Genomic DNA, 19550 nt, shown 5'->3' with positions numbered 1-19550 from the left:
TGCGTCTACCTGACTTTTCTAAAGTCTTTGTAGTAGCGTGCGATGCGTCTGGTGTCGGTATAGGTAGAGTGTTGAGTCAAGAAGGACACCCAGTGGCCTATTTCAGTGAGAAACTGAATGAGGCAAAACAAAAATACTCCACTTACGACAAAGAATTTTATGTGGTAATGCAATCCCTGAGACATTGGCGACACCACCTCCTACCGCAAGAATTCGTTTTGTTTTCTGACCATAAGGCTTTAAGATATTTGCATTCTCAGAAGAAACTCAACCCAAAGCATGCCAACTGGGTAGCGTTTCTTCAGGAATATTCATTTGTTTTGAAACACAAGGCCGAGGTTGAAAACAAACCAGCAGATGCCCTTAGTAGGAGAGTGGCGTTGCTCAACTCCTTGAGTGTAGAGGTAGTCGGATTTGAGCAACTGAAAGATGAATACCCCATATGTCCTGATTTTAGGGGTACTTACGCATCGCTCTCTAGTGACCAGCATATTATGGGCGAATATGTTCTTAAAGATGGCTTTCTTTTCAAGGGAGACAGACTTTGTATTCCCCGTATGTCCCTTCGTGAATTCCTCATCTGGGAGCTTCATTCAGGAGGGATAGCTGGCCATTTTGGTCGTGATAAGACCATTACCCTCGTGGAAGATCGTTTCTATTGGCCAAAACTCAAGCGAAACGTAGCCAAAGTTTTAGGGCAGTGTCGAACATGTCAGCTAGCAAAGCAAAGAAAGCAAAATACCAGGCTGTACACGCCATTGCCAGTGCCACATGCTCCGTGGCAGGACATTAGTATGGACTTCGTGCTCGGGCTTCCCAAGACTATAAAAAAGCACGATTCCGTTTTTGTCGTTGTGGACCGTTTTTCTAAAATGGCGCATTTCCTCCCATGTTCGAAAACGTCAAATGCGTCTCATGTTGCTCGTCTCTTTTTTGATGGTGTGGTGCGTCTCCATGGGTTACCTAAAACCATAGTGTCTGATCGTGATGTTCGATTTACTAGCTATTTTTGGAAGACACTGTGGCACATTATGGGAACTCGTTTGCAATTTTCTACTGCTTACCACCCACAAACAGATAGTCAAACTAAAGTGGTAAACCGTAGCCTTGGAAATCTTTTACGTTGTCTAGTGGGTGAACATGTTAAGACTTGGGACCTAATTTTACCAACTGCTGAACTTGCTTATAATGGGTCAGTTAATAGATATACAGGGTTGAGTCCTTTTGAAATTGTAAGTGGCTATAAACCTAGAATGCCCATAGATCTCTTACCTATGTCTGTTACCCAAAGGTCTTCTGAGTCAGCCGATGCATTCGCACGCCATATTCATGATTTGCATACACATATTAGACAGCAGTTAAATAAGAGCAATGATGATTATAAAGTTTTAGCTGATTCTCATCGTAGAGTGCAAGAATTTCAAGAAGAAGACTATGTAATGGTGTGAATAAGGCCAGAGTGATTCTCTCAAGGATCTGCAAAGAAATTACAAGCGCGTAGTGTTGGACCATTCAAGATATTACAGAAGGTTGGGTCCAACGCGTATCAGGTTGACCTTCCACCTGAAATGAGCATTAATCCAACTTTTAATGTGGAAGATCTAGTCCGTGCCCATACTCCCATTGATGATACATCGTCCCTTTCATGGCCTTTTTCTGAGTTTGCTACCCAACCCCTTCTACCCCCTCCTCCACCCATTACCCATAAAGAAGCAATTGAGGAAATCTTGGATGACGAGATAGTATCTACGAGAGATGGGGGTTTCCAAAGGTATCTTGTCAAGTGGAAGAACAAACTATCGTTTGAATCTACGTGGCTGTCGGGCGACGCATTGCAGGGTATTGATCCAGATCTACTCGAGCGCTACAAAAGTTTCAACTCGTTGGAGTCGAGTTTTTCTCACCCGAAGGGAATTGATGCGGACACAAGCGCATTCAAGGTGTACCAACGAAGAAAGCGCCAACCACAAGTGCCGTCCTTGTGGATAGGCGACTATTGAGGAGTTGAAGACCTTTCACATGTGATTGGACATATAGAAGACCCCACTCAGGGAAGACACATGTGAAGGAAGATTGGAGAAAGAAGACCGAGCGCCCAAACTTTCCCGTACTTATGTTATTTGCACGTTTTTAACTTAGGGGTCTTTTAGTAATTTTATGTCTTTATTTGTTTATCCTAGGGGTATTTTAGTAATTTTATGTCTTTCTTTGCTTATTTAAGTGAGCTAAAGCCCTAAACTCGAATTTTAACTATTGATTAATGAAAAGCAAATCCTTTGGTTGCCTCCTTCCTCTCTTCTCTCTAATGGTGCTTCTTCTCTTCCCTTGATCTTCTTCTTCTAATTTCTTCTTGTGCCCCTCCAACTTCTTCAAGGTAATAATTTTCTTCCTTCTATTTTCCAGTTTTGGCTAATCCTTCTTCGATCAAAATCTTGAGAACCGATCTAAACCCTAAACCCCCAAATTCTCAAATCCCTAATCCGAGAAACTTCTTGGTTCTTTGAACTAGTGATCTTCGTTGATCGATTGGGTGTGACCGTGCAAGATCGGGAGGTCTCATCCCTCGCCAGATCCAACCTAAGTAGTAATTGAATTCCATAATCCATGGTTGTGGTGATGGCCCGCTCCATTGCATGTTTCCTTTATGATTTTCTCAGTTATGATGATTACTGCTAGAATTTTAGATCATTTATTCCTTTTATTTCCGCTGTTTAATTATGTCCATGAGCATGCATCATAATTAGGGCTGTCCTGCGTCAGTTAGGAATGTGTTAAAACCTAAAAAGTGGAAGGAGCGTGAGAAAGAAGCATGAGTTCAAAAAAAGGAGCAGCACCTTGATAGGAAGTTCATGCAATCCTTCAAAATTCCCAAAGCATTAGGTTCATTATCCTCACAATTACTCTTTAACAACATCCCACAATGACTAGCACTACCATATTTACTTTCTACACAAGATTCTTACTTTCTACGGGCATATATTGATGGGGACATATCGTGCACATGCAGGCCCCCTTTACGCACGTCGCAAGGAGGAGGGCCCCACCTTAGATCCGGATCAATGACAACATCCATGGAGGGCCTCCTAGTTAGATGACTGTGTTTTGGTTCCTTGAGGTGGACCCGATTATCATGTGGATCCCATCATTGGATCTCGCGATCGTGGCCCACTACCCTACGTGACCTATGACTTCGAGTTTTGCTTATTACCGTTATTAGGAACATCATGAACGGTTTAGATTGCATCGATTAGTTGTTATTTTTTATTACTTCGTCTTTAAGTAATAGTATACACACATGGCGCAGCTTTTGGGGTATAAGTTTTTCTTATAAATAGGCAACCCCTTGTAGGGTTTTTTTATTGAAGATGATTAAAAAAATTCTGCATTTTCCTGCTTCTCTAATTCTCCGAGTTGTGGAAACATAATTGGGTGCGAAACCCTCTCTTCTTCGAAGGGCTAACTACCGTAGTGCGAAGCCACACCCATCCCAAATCGCCTCCATCTCCTACCATCCATATTCCTCATCTCCTACAGTCATCCCCTCATCAAATCCACCCACATTTGCAGCTAATCTTTCCCCTACAGCAGATTTCCATAATCTGGCCATGTAAGAGGGCTGAAACTTTGACCGAGCATTGTGTTCAAACCAATCATCCGTTTGGCCTGAAATTTGGAGGGAAGTGGCCCAACCTGGCCGACCAGGCCCTAGCTGGCCGATTCCAAATTCGTGGGCCCCACACATGTGCGAGCCACCATCCACGCACGTGCGTTAGGCCAGTTTGTTGTCCACACTTGCGGGTTGATCACAGGTTCCCTGTCGTCTCTATTTCACTCCTCTTTCGCCTTGTCTCCATAACCCTAACCCTATATCATCTCAAATTCCCAAGTTCTATTCCACTTTTGAAACCCTAGGTTTTCCCGAATTGAAACGTGAGAATCCCTTGGATTGGGAAACAATCCTTTGCATGTGTGGATGAATCTATTATTCTTTGAGCATTGTTTGGTCTATAATTTTTAATTGATTCAGCCCTAACATGTGTAGGCTTGGACCCTCGTAGATTCCCCTTATTGAATGCTTAACTTTATGTAGGATGTGGAATTATTGTGATTGTTTCTAAATTATTATGATCTAAAGCTTGAAATCTTGCACATCATATCTAATTTTCATGTCCTGCATCAAATTTGGTATCAAAGCTTAAGTTTTTCATAGGGGATTGCATTGCATGTTTAGAATTTAGTCTACTCACGTTTATTTTGCATTAAATTTCATCATATAGGTCTGTTTAGGACCCATCATTCACAACATAGACTGCTGAATTTTCTGTTGTCAGAAATTCCCCAATTTCATTGCTGAATTTTTTGTTAACAAACTATTTGGACAGTTATGTTACTGAAATTTTAGGAGTGTTGCATAGTCTTCCTCATATAGAGTTCTATAAGAGCATTTAGTCTCATTTAGACGCATATAGTTGCATTAGAGGAACTTTGAGTTGAGTGGGCAGTTGTATGCCCACACGTACTAGTCGCGGTTTTGGGTTGCACCCTGCACTAAACATGGAGCAATTACAAAAGTCAATGGACAACATAACCCGGCAGTTTGAGTCTTTGGGTAGGCACTTTGAACAACATATTAACCAACATTGGGATCAGCTTAATGTGCGCGTTACCCAACTAGAAACCTCCGTCCGGGCAAACCCGCCATTGGGGAAGATGCCCAATCTCAGGCAAGTGGTCAGGAGGATAGACAATGGAATGGAGGTGGCCAAAGAAACAGACATGGGCGTGCACTCGTGCACCCACCCCGTGAGGGGCATCATGATCATTATTATCCAGATGCACAACTCCTCAAGGGAGTTAGAGTGGAGGCCCCTACGTTTAATGGTCACTTGGGCCCTAAAGCTTTTTTTTTTTAAACACACGCGCACACACACACACCCCCACACACTCACGCTAGTGGAATTTCACCACCTATGGGTACTCGAACCCTTGACCGGGAGTTGAAACTCCTGAGACTCTACCACCCGGGCAAAAGTAAGGACCCTAAAGCTTTTCTATATTGGTTGGCGGATATGGACCACTATTTTAAGTTGTATGACATGTCGGATGCTCGTCGAGTTCAATTTACCAAGATGAAGCTTCAATTTACCAAGATGAAGCTTGTGGGCCAAGCAAAGAGGTTTTGGGCTACTGTGGAGCGAAAGAAAGAGGTTAAGGGAACCCCCAATAGTCCATTGGGGAGAAATGAAAGAAACTCTTAAAGAAAAATACTTCATTTTCTCTTATCACTTGAGGTTGGTTGAGGAATGGAAGTCCAAGTCTAAGCCTCTCCATATTCTAAATACCAAAGACTTTGAGCAAGAAACTGAGTCGGACTCGATGGTGTACGCCATTGTGGATAGGGAAAGTGCACCAGAGGCTAGTGCAGAGTTACCCACTGAGGTCATTCCGGTAGTAGATGAGTTTTGTAATGTCTTTCCCGATGATCTACCGGATGAGCTTCCCCCTATGAGGAATATACAGCACGCCATTGATTTAGTCCCTGGGGCGACTCTACCAAACCTGTCTGAGGTGGTCAATACGAGTCTGGGAAATTTGCTCAGGTGTTTAATGGGGGAGCACACCAGGACGTGGGACACTGCACTACCTATCGCCGAGTTTGCATTTAATAGTTCTATCGATAGATTCACAGGTTTAAATCCTTTTAAAGTCGTTGCTGGTTATAAACCTAGAAAGCCTATTGATCTTATCCCTATGTCCCAGTCCCATAGGCCATTAGAGTCTACAGAATCTTTTGCACATCACATTCATTCATTGCATCAAGAAATCAGGCGAAAAATCAATACTGGTAATAAACATTACAAAATTTATGTTGACCAACATAAACGATTTAAGGAATTCAATGTAGGAGACTCTGTGATGGTCCGCATCAAGCCAGAGCGGTACCCTCAGGGAGTCGTTTGTAAATTACACGCGCATAGCGCTGGACCATTCAAAATTATAAAACGAAACGGTCTCAATGCGTATGTGGTAGATCTTCCACCTTCCATGGGAATTACTTCCACATTCAATGTGAAGGATCTAGTTGCATTTCAAGGGACCACTGATACATTGTTCAGCCTATCACCTAACCATCCTGATTCCCCAGACCTTTCCTTTGATCCTTGGCCCCCTCCCGACCCATCTTCCCAGCCTCTACCTCTCATACCTACCCTTCCCAGAAGATAGAGGATATTCTGGACCATCAGATAATATCGATGTTAGACGGCGGATTTCGAAAGTTCCTAGTCAAGTGAAAGTCACGCTCAACTTCAGACAGTATGTGGCTCACTGAGGAGGAGCTTTAGAGACTTGATCCTGACATCTTGGAGCGATTCAAGAATTTTGTTTCACCAGTGGCGAAATCTTAGCAGCTGGAGAGAGTTAATGGGGACATCTCGCGCACACGCACCTTCAATTTAGATCGATGACGACATTCATGGAGGGCCTCCTAGTTAGAGGACTGTGTTTTGGTTCCTTGGGGTGGACCCGATCATCATGTGGATCCCATCATTGAATCTCATGATCGTGCCCCACTACCCTAGGTGACCTAGGACTTTGAGTTTTGCTTATTACCGTTATTAGAAACATCATGAACGGTTTAGATTGCATTGATTAGTTGTTATTTTTTATTACTTCGTCTTTAAATAATAGTATGCGCACATGGCGCGGCTTTTGGGATATAGGTTTTTCTTATAAATAGGTAATCCCTTGTAGGGTTTTTTTATTGAAGATGATTAATAAAATTCCGCGTTTTCCTGCTTCTTTAATTCTCTAAGTTGTGGAAATCTAATTGAGTGCGAAACCCTCCCTTCTTCAAAGGGCCAACTACCGTGGTGCAAAGCCACACCCATCCCAAATCACCCCCATCTCCTACCCTCTATATTCATCATCTCCTACAGCCATCCCTTCATCAAATCCACCCATGTTTCAGCTAATCTTTCCCCTATGGCAGATTTCCAGAATCTGGCCCTACAGGAGCGCTGAAACTTCGACGGAGCACCGTGTTCAAACCGATCATCTGTTTGGCCTGAAATTTGGAGGAAAGGTGGCCCATCTAGAGCTGGGCATTTCTGACTAGATCCGGTGGATCCGACCTAATTCGAACCGAACCAAAGGCTTGGATCAATGCGGTTCAAGTAAGGCCAATCAGATCCGATCGTTCATCGGATCGAGTTCGGATCGTTGTCAATCCAGACCGATCCGATCTGGAATCTGATCCGATTGGATCCGATCCGATCTAGTCATGTAGTATGAAGTTAAAATAGAGCCGTTGGATTATTTCTGGAGTAGTTCTGTTAGACTGCAGGTGATTATTTCTGGAATAAATACGGGAGTTATTTGAAACTCTGGCTGCGTATGGAGCTTGATACGCAGGTAGAGCTGTACACGAGCAGAGTTAGCTCGGTAACTCACTCGACTCGAAATGAGTTCAAGCTGAGCACGAGCTGATTTTTGGTGCTCGAATTGAGTTCGAGCCGAGCACAAGCTTGACCCTGCTCGACTCGGCTCGACTCAAATAGTACTCGAAATCGACTCGACTCGGTACTCGACTAGGGGTATATATATCCTAAAACAAAAAACCCTAAGCTACGGGTGAATTTGCCAAGATAGAAAGAGGAAGAAACATTGGCGAAAGCTCCTCTAAAATTGCAGGAATCCCTGAAATATTTCAAGAAAGAGAGACTCCTCTTCACTTGCGAACGAATGAGATGCCCCAAATCAGCGTCTTTTTCTGTCAGGGCTGCTTACACTCGGAAACCTACTAGAACTCCCGGTGCTTATCAGCTGATTGACGATGATGCCGGTGACAAATTCATTGTCTGGGGAGGCGCCGATGATGCTCCTGATTCTCCCATTCCTCCCAAAAAGGTCCTTTCTTGGAAGCCTGATAATGCCTGTTCCTGCCAACACGTAGAGAAGAAGGGTAACATGCAGGGAACTCGAATGTGAGGTATGCTTTCTTTAATTTGGTTTTCTTTTCTTGATTTTGTTATGGGGAAATAGCGATTAGGATTAAATTATGTATTTTTATTTTAGAACTGAATAAAGTGGAGATCTTTTCATGGCACCCAAATCGCTGGATGAACTCTTGCTTCATCCATTACACTAAGCAGTTGGGTGCTGTGGAAATATTCGGGATTTCTTTCCGCACCAATTCTAATGGTATCTCCCGTGAAAATTGGTTCTTCGCCAAGAACAGCTTCTATCGACTTTGGAAATCCCCCAACAATGACGGAATCTTATCTTCTAACTCTGCTAGAACTCGGCTCAATATCTGCTCGAACTCGGGCAGTGCGAGCTGAGCACGAGCTAGGCAATACCCGGCTTGGCTCGACTCGTGTACAACTCTATATGCAGGCACTTAGAAATAGAATACCTATCACATGATAACTCAAACTGGACCGACTAAACTGTGAAACCTTCTGTTGAAGAGTTAAAAACTAAAAATCAGATTTTTAGGACAAATGAAATATCTGATTCGTGGACACTTTTTTTTATGAAATGAGACCGTTGGATAGTTTCATTTTTAACTATCTAATAAATATTCCCAAATCTAATAGTCAGATAATAAACCAAGTGTAATTTTTGGTTAGTGTTACAAATAGGCTTATGACCAAAATTTGGACAATTTAATTTGAATTATTTGCATTCCACATGCAATTCCTAAGTAAATTCTAAGTGCCTGTGTATTTGTCTACCAGAGTATCATTCTCTGCCAGAGTATCAAAGTTTATCTGCAATAAATATTGGTAAGTTTTGGCAGACACGGATTTCCTGCGAAAGCCTTTCGCAGGAAGTTCCTACGCAAGGATGGTGAGTGGGAACCACCGATAATTTTGTGAGAAATTCACTCCGTCCATCCATTTTGCGATCTCATTTCATGACATGAGACCACAAATCAGGAGAATTCAAAACTCAAGTGGGTTTCACGAGATGGAAAATTAGGGAAAGAAATTCCAACCGTTGAAATCTTCCTGGGCTCCACCTTAATGTTTGTGTGTCATCCAAACCGCTTATAAGGTTATTCCCACTTGGAAGAAGTAAAAACACAACAAACTTAGGCTGATACAATACTTTTATGGCCAGTAGAATGTTTCAACTATGCTCGTTGAAAACCGACTGTTTCCTCTCGTGCGACCCACTTGAGTTTTGAATCCTACTGATTTTTGGTCTCATGTCATGAAATGAGCTCGCAAAACTGATGGACGGAGTGACTCTTAGAAACATAGCGGTGGGTCCCACCCAGCACCCTTGCACGGGAACTTCCTGCAAAAGGCTTTCGCAGGAAATTCGTGAAGGAGACATGATGAATGATGATATGTGTCATGCGAAGACCAGCACGTACGCGCCTCGAGCTCCGAGTTGTACGAACGGCTCAAATGAGATTAAAGTTACATGGGCCCCACCATAACGTTTATTTTTCATCTAATCTGTTAATAATGTTAAAAACACATGGATGAAGTGGAAAAACAAATTTCATATTGATCCAAAACTTCTATTATCTCAAAAAGGGTTTCAATGGTAAATATTCAATCCCCCACTGTTTTTTGCAGTGTGTTCCAACTGATCTTTAGATCTGTCTTATTTTTCGGCTCAATCCTTAAGACAAGCTCTCCAAATGGATGGACGGTTTGGATTTAACACGTACCTTATAGCTTGACTCAAAGAACTTGCTGACGTCAATACACCACCAGCCAATCCCTTTCCGTTTGGTATCAACCACCTCTCTTCCGATCCGAACGGTACCCAACCCGATCCGATTCGGTTTCCCTGACCCAGTCGGACTCGGTTTGGGTCAGGCTAGCAGTGCATCGGATCGGATCAAGTCAACTGACCTGGACTCAGTCCCGAACCGGATCGAGTTCGGATCACTTAAAAATTCGGATCGAACCGAGTTGGACCCAATCTGATCCAACTCGACTCGATGCCCACCTCTAGGCCCATCCCTGGCTGACCAGGCCCTAGCTGGATGATTCCAAATTCGTGGGCCCCACACACGTGCGGGCCGCCATCCACACACGTGCGTCAGGCCAGTTTGTTGTCCACACGTGCAGACTGATCACAAGTTCCCTCTTGTCTCTATTTCACTCCTCTTTCACCTTGTTTCCATAACCCTAACCCTATATCATCTCAAATCCCCAAGTTCTATTCCACTTTTGAAACCCTAGGTTTTCCCGAATTAAAACGTGAGGATCTCTTGAATTGGGAAATGATCCTTTACATGTGTGGATGAATCTACTATCCTTTAAGCATTGTTTGGTCTATAATTTTTAATTGATTCAGCCCTAACATGTGTAGGCTTGGACCCTCATAGATTCCCCTTGTTGAATGCTTGACTTTGTGTAGGATGTGGAATTATTGTGATTGTTTCTAAATTATTATGATCTAAAGCCTGAAATCTTGCACATCATATCTAATTTTCATGTCCTACATCATATATAGATGATGATAAACTAGCTCCAACCCACTCCCTCCACTTGTCTCCAAAGCCCATCGTATATGGCATATAATCCATGAAGGCCCAATCAGCATGGTCATAAGCTTTCGATATATCAATCCTACATAACGGTCATGGTTCTCGTTCCCTTCTTTTTTTCAAGTATAAAACATTTAGTCACTATCAAAACCACATCAAGAACCCATCTTCCTTTCATTAAAGGATCTTAGAAGGGAAATGAAAAGTCCATAACTCCTTTCAATACAGAGGAATGTACCTTACTGAAATTTTATATTGGCTACTCACAGAACTAGCATATTATAATTGTTTATTTATATGTAAAAATAGAACACGACTTCAATGCACCTAGAATAGGTACACATTGTTTCCCACCATTTAAACACGGTTAGCAAGTACCCATGAGCATTTCGATCTTGAATTGTCAAGCCCATTTTGAAATGTGTGTTAAGATTCCCATCCAGCAGTCTCAAATAGTGGGAGATGTGCCCACCGACTCTGGGCACACGAAGGGCCTGTTTGGCCAGGCAAATTGGATGGGATTGGATGGTATTAGAGTGGATTGCACGGATTTCAAGGTAATGATAGCTGCGTCAGTGGATTGGTGCAAGATCTATGGGATTGCTATATCCCGGGATTGCTATACGGGGTCTGTTTGGCACGCCCGGCTAATCCTGGGATTAAAACTTCCAATCCCTTTCAATCCCTCGAACCAAACACGTCCCAGGAAATTTTGAAGGGATTCGGGTGGATTGGATGGGATTTAAAGGTAACGATGGTGATATCAGTGGATTGTCTTAAGATCCATGGGATTGCTATATCCCGGGATCAGGATCCTGTGTCTGTTTGGCACGCCTGGCCAATCCCGGGATCTATCTTCCAATCCCTTCCAATCCCATCCAATCTGCCTGGCCAAACAGGCCCTAAGTGTATGTGATTTATTCCATGAAAATAATAACAATAACAAACCTAAGGGTCAGTTAACCTTCACTATGATAGTGAGGTTTGTTAACTTGCACCAAAGCCTTCATTGACACTGAACGGAAACTGTGCTCATTGATCCAGCCCATAAACTCTTTGATAAACCATATCCCCCGATTCAGTGGTCAATTACATTTCAGCTGAAAGTTTGAAGGAAGTAGGCTAAAATTGCATTGACCATCCAACCAATGAACCTTGGGCCATTCTACTGTGGATTTTAGGTAATGGACTATCCAATAGTGACCATTAGAGCTATACACGAGTTGAGATGAGCCGAGTATTGCCCAGCTCATGCTCGGCTCGCACTGCCGAGTCCTACTCGTACTCGGCTCTACTCAGGCATCGAGCATGGATTCCCTGCTCGTGCTCTAATCGTCCGAGTACGAGCGGAGTACGAGCAGAAATCCAGCCGAGTCGAGTCTGAGTTTTCGAGTCGAGTCCAAGTCCGAGTCCAAATTTGAGCCCAATTTCTATATTAACATATTAACATATATTAGCTATATTAACATATATTAACAATTTTAACATATATTAGCTATATTAACAGATTAACATATTAACATATTAACAATTTCTGACATATATTAGCTATATTAACATATTAACAACTTCTACATTAACATATTAACAATTTCTATATTAACATATATTAGCTATATTAACATATATTAACAATTTCTGACATATATTAGCAATATATGATATCAGTTTTTGACATATATTAACAATTTATACAAAATAATAATAATACCCTCGAGTACGAGTCGAGTACCAAGTCGAGTATCGAGTCGAGTACCGAGTCGAATATCGAGTCGAGTACCGAGTCGAGTATTGCCCAGCTCGTACTCTACTCGCAATCAAAACGACTATCAAACTCATGCTTGTGCTCGGCTCAAACTCATGCCAAGTCGAGTCGAGCGAGTAACCGAGCTTACTCTGCTCGTGTACAGCTCTAGTGACCATGCTAATGGATGGCTTGGAGCAATAAGCACATTCACCGATGCAAGCTAGGGAAGGCCAAAGAGAGTTAGCATTCATCAACACCATAGTGGCGTTTAACGATACCCTGGAGCGCGCAAAATAGAATATGATAATAATGTGAAAATAGTTTCTTATAAATTAGCATTTCATTTGAGCCTTGGCAAGGAGTACTGTGCACAGGTTCCAGGTCGTGTCGATTTACATAGGAAATTACTGTTGCTAACAGAAATTGTGGAAGGCATGGATTCTGAATATCAAAGGTTATCTCCCAAATAAAAAAGAGATGAATTAAGGAATTCAAACACTATTTATGCAAATAGCCAAATATGTGATAACCATTATCAATACATGTAAATATATATACATAAACAAATACATCTTTTTTTCTCTTTCTTTGTTCTTTTTTTCTTTTTCTTTTTTCTTTTTTCTTTTTTTTTTTCTTTTTTTTTTTGAAAGGTAATGCTACCAGGGATTGAATGCTGGATCACTCGTACACACTGCACTGTCTTTTCCAGCTCGTCCAATGAGCATGAGATGAATAGCTTTATCCTAATTCCTAAGTGCAAGAGAATATTCCCAGATCTATACGGTATAAAAGAGAAGCTTGAGATCAATTCAAGGTTTCAATTATGTAAAATGGAGATGGCACATTTTTAAAGTTGTTCAATGTCGAGAAGCATTTGAGTTTGTTCCCAACACTCCAGACATGTCTCATATGAAAAACCAAATTTTATAATCTTGGGATGCTTGTTACATAAAAATAAATTATTATTTTGGGGGGTGTTTAGTTTCAACAAATATCATTATTGTGATATTTTTACATGTAAATATGCTTTCAAAATATAAATTACAATGCCAATTGGACTGCTACAAAAGTTTGGAACTATTCTAAGGATTGGGGTTGATGCCTTTTCAGCTGCTTGGGGTGTGCGCCTTTTTTCAGTTTGTTGTTCCTTGGGGTTACGGTTTGCTGGGGTTCTTTTGTTGGGGGCTGTTTGTTTTGGAATCTTTTCGCTTGTTGTATTCTTTGTCACCTGTGGGTTCTTTCTCAATAAAATTTGTTGTCAACTTTCAAAGAAAAATAAATAAATTTTATGACTTTAATATTTGTTTGGACATGTCCCACGTGTGTCTATGTCCAAGATATGTTTGAACCATGTCAATCCGGCAAATTCATTTCTACAAATCTCTTCTCAAAATGCGCAATGAATGGTAAGATTGAAAAGAGAAGATCAGCAGCATGTGCTTTAGAAATGCATGGACAGAGACATGGCAACATATCCTATAGAAATGCAAGGAAAATGAATGCACAAATCACCTGGGTGACTAAATCATGGATGCTTCTCTTGCTTAAAATCTGGTTGCCGGATTCAGCAGCATCTGTACTACCCATCATGGTGGTAGGCCCTGACTGGACCATGCCAGGTTGCACGGTCCCCGGGGAAATAGACTTCTGACTCGCCAATGCAGGAGGTCGCATAGGCTGATGTTGATGTTGCACCGGTTGTTGGGCCCTTGGTGGAGGGTACTGTTGACCGAAGTGTTCCTGGGACTGATGTGATTGTGACGATAGATGCTGTTGCTGTTGGGAAGCCGGTATTGGGTGAGAAGTGGTTTGCAAGGGATGCTGGTGTTGTTGCGGAAGGTGCGGTCTCTGTTGGAACGTTTGTGGCCTCAAATGTGGCCTATATTGAGGGGATGGTAAGGAAGGTTGATGCACTTTTCCTTGGGCTGACGACATCCATGGTTGCGATTGAGGCTGCGAACTTGGTGGCGTACCGGGTGATGAAGAACTAGGAGAACCCATAGATGGGCCTCTTCCCATACAATGACCTTGGAATTTCTGCAAAATATATATATATATATAGGGAAAAAAAAAAAAACAAGCCAATTACAAAAGAGGTAGAAAAGGCCCCGAGAGAGGTCTCAAGTCCAACTGGTTGGACCACAAGTTACAGTCAACCCAGTGTATAACTTCCGCCCTTTCATGTGTATTCAAAATTAGGATTTTCCCATTATGAGGATCACCTCATCCAAAATTACGTCACAAATACTTATCGAGTGTACCACACTTGATTTTACTATCTATCAATGCCTATAAACAGTTTTTGAGGAATGGCCCATATGATAAATATATGGGTCTGATTTTTCCAATAGATGATCATTATTACAAGATCTACCTATTGGAAGGGTTGGATTTTAAATGCACTAAACAGGTTGGAAGTTAATTGGTGGGTAGTCCATAACTTGTGGTCCAACCAGTTGGACTTGAGACCTATACATGCAAACATACATACATATATAACCACAGCATTTCTCGTAATTCAACAGCCTCTGCCATCACTGTTACGAACCTAAACGATACACCAAAGGCCCTAATATTGATGGAACACGTGAAGCTAAGCTCTTTAAATCATTGTGATCGTAACATTCCACCACGGTCCACAACCAACGTCCGCGGTAGCCACTCTATGGCACTCACTCTGGCCTCTATTCCAAGTAGCAGTTTCCACTAGCACTTTTCCACTTGGAGAGGGCATTGGGGTTGCACTCTTGTTGTCCAGGTAGCCCTTTCCACACTGTAGCAGCTTTCATTACCTAACCAATACGCCAAAAGGCTCATGACTGATGGAGCATGTCAAGCTAGGTTCTTTAAACCTTTGGGATCGTTACATAGGCACGCTATTAATACCAACCGGAACCAAATAAAAGAAGATAATATTGCCCATTTCATCATAAAGGACACCACCCATACCAAAGGGCCCCAACTACCTAGGAGGAAGCATCAAAATAAAGCCTTCTCCACTGGCATAAGGATAAGAAGCCTTAGAACTTGCAATCAAGGACCAATTACCAAGAAGATCCACAAGCAACGTCCCTATAAATTGAGGGAGAATAAAATCCCAACTGATTAAATTGCTTTTGATGCGTTCTGACGTCCTCAACACTTGGGTGGGGGTCTTCAAAACCCCTTCCTTCACTTTCTTTCCAAATGCCCCAACATAATGCCATCATGTATCTAAACAATGTTCATCAAGTATTATGTCAATGCCAAATATCTAAACAGTGTTCATCAAGTATTATCTACCAAAACAACATTGAAAAAGTTCATTTTAGGACCATAGAAGATGGTTTCTTAACATTAATCATAAAAGTCACCAGCACTTTGCTAAGCACACACACGTGTAGTAAAGCTCATGTGCCAGCATGGGATATAGTAGTGAGATCCAATCCATCCATCAAGTTGCTCTGACGTTGTATATGTTTTCCCAAAATAAATTCGGTTCACTCAGCATGTGAACTCCAATACTGGAAACAGGCAAATGGGTCAGAAAACTTCGACCAAGTTTTTCATAGACATACATTTGTTTTGAAAACTATTGCCCACCTAACTAGTGGATCAATCTAATTCTTGGGCTAGGGCATCCATATAGTGGTGCAATTCTAACTGATGGATCAAAGACCTATCATGCCATGTTGGCACATGGCAAGCTTTATCGCTCATGCATGTGGGCTTAGGAAAGCTCAAAGTCACCAATCATCCAAGCGCACCTCCCGACAAGAAACCTGACATTGAGCTCTCTCGATATCACACCAACCGCTTTGAGGCACTCGACTTTAAGAATATATTCAAATAAATCATCATCATCATCTAAGCCTCATCCCAACTAATTCGGTCAGCTACATGAATCTTTTTCCACCATTCCACTCTATCAAGAGCCGTAACTTTAATTAGACCACAGGTCATCAAGTCTTTTCTCACGAACTCCGCCCATATCCTTTTAGGCCTTCCCCTTGTCATTTTAGAGCCTTCAACTTGTACCAACTCACTCCTAACCTGCAGTTCTTGGTCTCTGTTGTGCATGACCAAACCATCTAAATCTATTTTCCCTCATCCTATTACCTATTGGTGCCCTAAATTCCCTCAAATGCATTCATTTATAATTTTATCCTTCCTTGTTTGGCCACTAATCCATCTCAGCGCATTGTGGCTACACTCATCCTATGAACTTGTTCCTCCGATGAAACATGGCCGGTCTTATAGCCATCCTAAGTTTCCCTTTCGGATTGAGTGGTACATGACAAGCACATAAAACTACAAAGGCATGTCTCCATTTCTTCCACCCCGCTTGAATTCTACAGGCAACATCCTTCTCAATCTCTCCAATCTAATGAATTATCAACCTAAGATAAAGATATTGATCATTTAGGAAATTTCTTGGCCATCAATTTTAACTAATTCCTCATTTTACTCCTATTACTAAAATTGCACTCCATACACTTTGTTTGTTCAAATAAGTGTAAATCCTTTAAATTCTTAAGCACCCCTCCATAAATCTAGCTTTGTGTTTACCCCCTCCCTCATCTTATCAATCAAAATTTGTCTTCAAATTAATAATTTCAGCTTTAGACTTTGATTAGTCTTAAAATGTAGATGATCAACTGAAAACTTAGCATTCAATCAACAACCATCAAGTCAAATATTACAGTTATAGTAGAGCAATTTCATCTTTACAAAAGACCCTAACCTTCAATATTTGAAGACTAAAAAGGGCCAATATATGGTAAAAAAACATTGTTTAGAGAAGTTGATGATTCAATTCCTCAACGAGCTTTTGCTAAAGCTAAATAAATGCTTGTAATCAATAGAAAATCCTATTCATTGTCAGGGCTTAAAAAGTTAAAGAGGAAACCTACAAATAAAGCTTACAAGTGATTTGGGTAGCTAGAGACTAGCTACTTGATGGAGATTATTTTCTTAACTGCAGCTGAACTGGTCTCTATGTATGGGTGTCTAAAAACCCAACGCAGGCACATCGATGAACCCAAACAAGGTATTCCGTAATGGTAATGATGGTCATAATGGTCGCCACCATTCTTCCTGAAAAATTCTGAAAAAAATATCTAGAAAATCCAAAATAATGTAAATATTCCAAATATGTATTCTTTTTTTTTTTTTGGAACATGTTTATGGTAGCATATCTAGAAAATCCCATTGCACCCCAAACAGTTGCCATGCCGAGTCCCTAATTGTTCTTGCAACTGTGCAACACAAGAATAGATTATCTCCTGATTCCTCTGCACTTCTACACATCGAACATATATTTTAGATTGTGATTCCACTCTTCTTTAGATTATTGTAAGTAAGGATTTGTTTGTGCAAGCTGTCCACACAAATTCCTGAACTCTAGGAGGGACAGCAACTTTCTGCGCATAGGCACAAGAATGCACTTCTCTACCCATCTCACACAGAATATACATAACAGGCTTGGATAAAAACTTTTCCCTTGAAGACCACTTCCACACCCTCTGATCCTCACTTAAGGGGTAAATTTTGAATTCATAGGATCTCCTAGAGAGCACTGAATTCCCCAACTCATGATCCCTCAAGTTGTGCCGAAGGTTAGCATTCCAAACACTGAATCCCCAATGGATTCACATAAGTCGCTAACCATGAAGGGTCTCCAGCTAGAGCAAACATTGAAGGGAAAGCCGACTCCAGCATGGTCTCCCCAATCCATCCTTCCAAAATCGGGTGTTATTGCCTCTGCCCACAAACCCTGTGCCATCCTCAAGCAAATGGCAGACTCTACAAGGAATGGGCTGATCATCCTCCCCATATCCCCTCCCAATCAAATCAATAGATTTCCACATAGTGAAGCGTTCATTCCTCGCAAGATGGCAAGAAACCATTTCTTTTCATCAAAGAATCCATATTTAGAACCAACCACAGACTGCCATTCTTCTTAGAGTTTTGCACCTCCATCCAATGAAGGAGGTGAAATCTACAGCCCTCCTCCCTACCCTCCCACAAGAAATCTATCTGGATTTTTCCGATTCTATTTGCAATACACACCAGCATTTTAAAATGGGATAGATAGTACACGGAGATTCATAAATGCGGCTTTGATTAGAGTAATTCTTCCGCCCATTGAGAGCTATCATTTTTCCCACCTAGCCAACCCCTTCTTGAACCTTACAATACTCAAATCCCAAGAAGCCTTGACATTAGCATTCCAAGGTATTAGTTCAAGGGAAGATGAGTACACCCAAAAGCTCCAGCCATCGAGTTCACGCTTCTTCATTCATCTCAATTCCAGCTATTGGGCCTTTCCGCAAATTAACTATCAACCCACAAACCGCTTCAAAGCATCTCAGCATGCCTTTGACATTGAAAAATGATTATGAGAGACCTCACCCTCTGCAAATTGGAGGTGGGAAATCAATAATTCCTCATTTAAATAGAAACCCCCTAAGAATCCCCAAGTCCATGGCCTTCGAAATCAACATGCTTAAACTCTCAGCGACTATCATAAACAAAAGGAGAGATGAAGCAGCAACGACTGCAGTATCGATAATATCGGCCGATATTTTCTGTAACGCATTCCTCCTATATGAAACTAGCAGGGAGTTTATATAGAGTCGATATGGCGTGATGTATCGTGGTATCGACAATACATCGCAAAATAATGAAATATCGACTCACGCTCCTTTGTGGAAACAAGAGCAACACCCATTCCCTTAAAAAAACCGAGAGAGAGAGAGAGAGAGAGAGAGAGAGAGAGAGAGACAGACAGACAGACAGACAGAGAGTGCGTACCTTCTCCTCTTCTTCGTCTTCCTCTCTTCTCGTCGTCGTCGTCGTCGTCGTCTTCTTCTACTTCTTCTGTTTCTCTCTTCCTCTCTCCCCGCAAGGCTGGGACGCAGATTTCCTGAGAAAGCCTTCCGCTGGAAGTTCCTGCGACGGGAAGCTAGGTGGGGCTCACCTGTGATGTTTGTGAGAAATCCACCCCGTCCATCCGTGTTTTTTTTTTCTCGGACTATTTTAGGACAGGAAACGTATTGGCTACGCACCCGCCACCAGCCAATGGCTGATGGTCGGTGCTCTGTGGGCCCCACCATGATGTATGTATTTTATCCATGCTGTCCATCTATTTTTATAGATTATTTTATGATATGAGACCAAAAATGAGGTCAATCCCAATCTCAAGTGGACCACATTACAGGAAACAGTACTGAATGAACATCGACCATTAAAAAATTTTTAGGGCCATAAAAGTTTTGGATCAAGATGATCTTTGTTTTTTCCCTT

General features: G+C 41.7%; 1 protein-coding gene across 5 annotated transcripts in view; it reads right to left on the bottom strand.

Moving 5' to 3' along the window:
- Positions 1 to 19267, bottom strand: part of LOC131234939 (transcription initiation factor TFIID subunit 12) — a 70472-nt gene extending 51205 nt beyond the window's left edge. For 4 of the 5 annotated variants that reach the window (XR_009165845.1, XM_058231944.1, XM_058231945.1 and 1 more), the window contains exons 1-2: positions 19059 to 19267; positions 13776 to 14300 (exon numbers count right to left, since the gene is read on the bottom strand). Coding sequence is in view for 4 of the 5 variants with exons in the window: in XM_058231944.1 (XP_058087927.1) it covers positions 13776 to 14282 (507 nt within the window). In the remaining variant the exon portion in view is untranslated. The remainder of the gene's footprint in view (positions 1 to 13775; positions 14301 to 19058) is intronic. The other variant, XM_058231943.1, reaches the window with a different exon arrangement.
- Positions 19268 to 19550: the final 283 nt, after the last annotated feature.

Source organism: Magnolia sinica, chromosome 19 (genome assembly GCF_029962835.1).
Source record: "Magnolia sinica isolate HGM2019 chromosome 19, MsV1, whole genome shotgun sequence".
NCBI classification, from domain to species: Eukaryota; Viridiplantae; Streptophyta; class Magnoliopsida; order Magnoliales; family Magnoliaceae; genus Magnolia; species Magnolia sinica.
The sequence above is the reverse complement of the archived record's forward strand: the minus strand, read 5'-3'. Positions and strand labels throughout refer to the sequence as shown.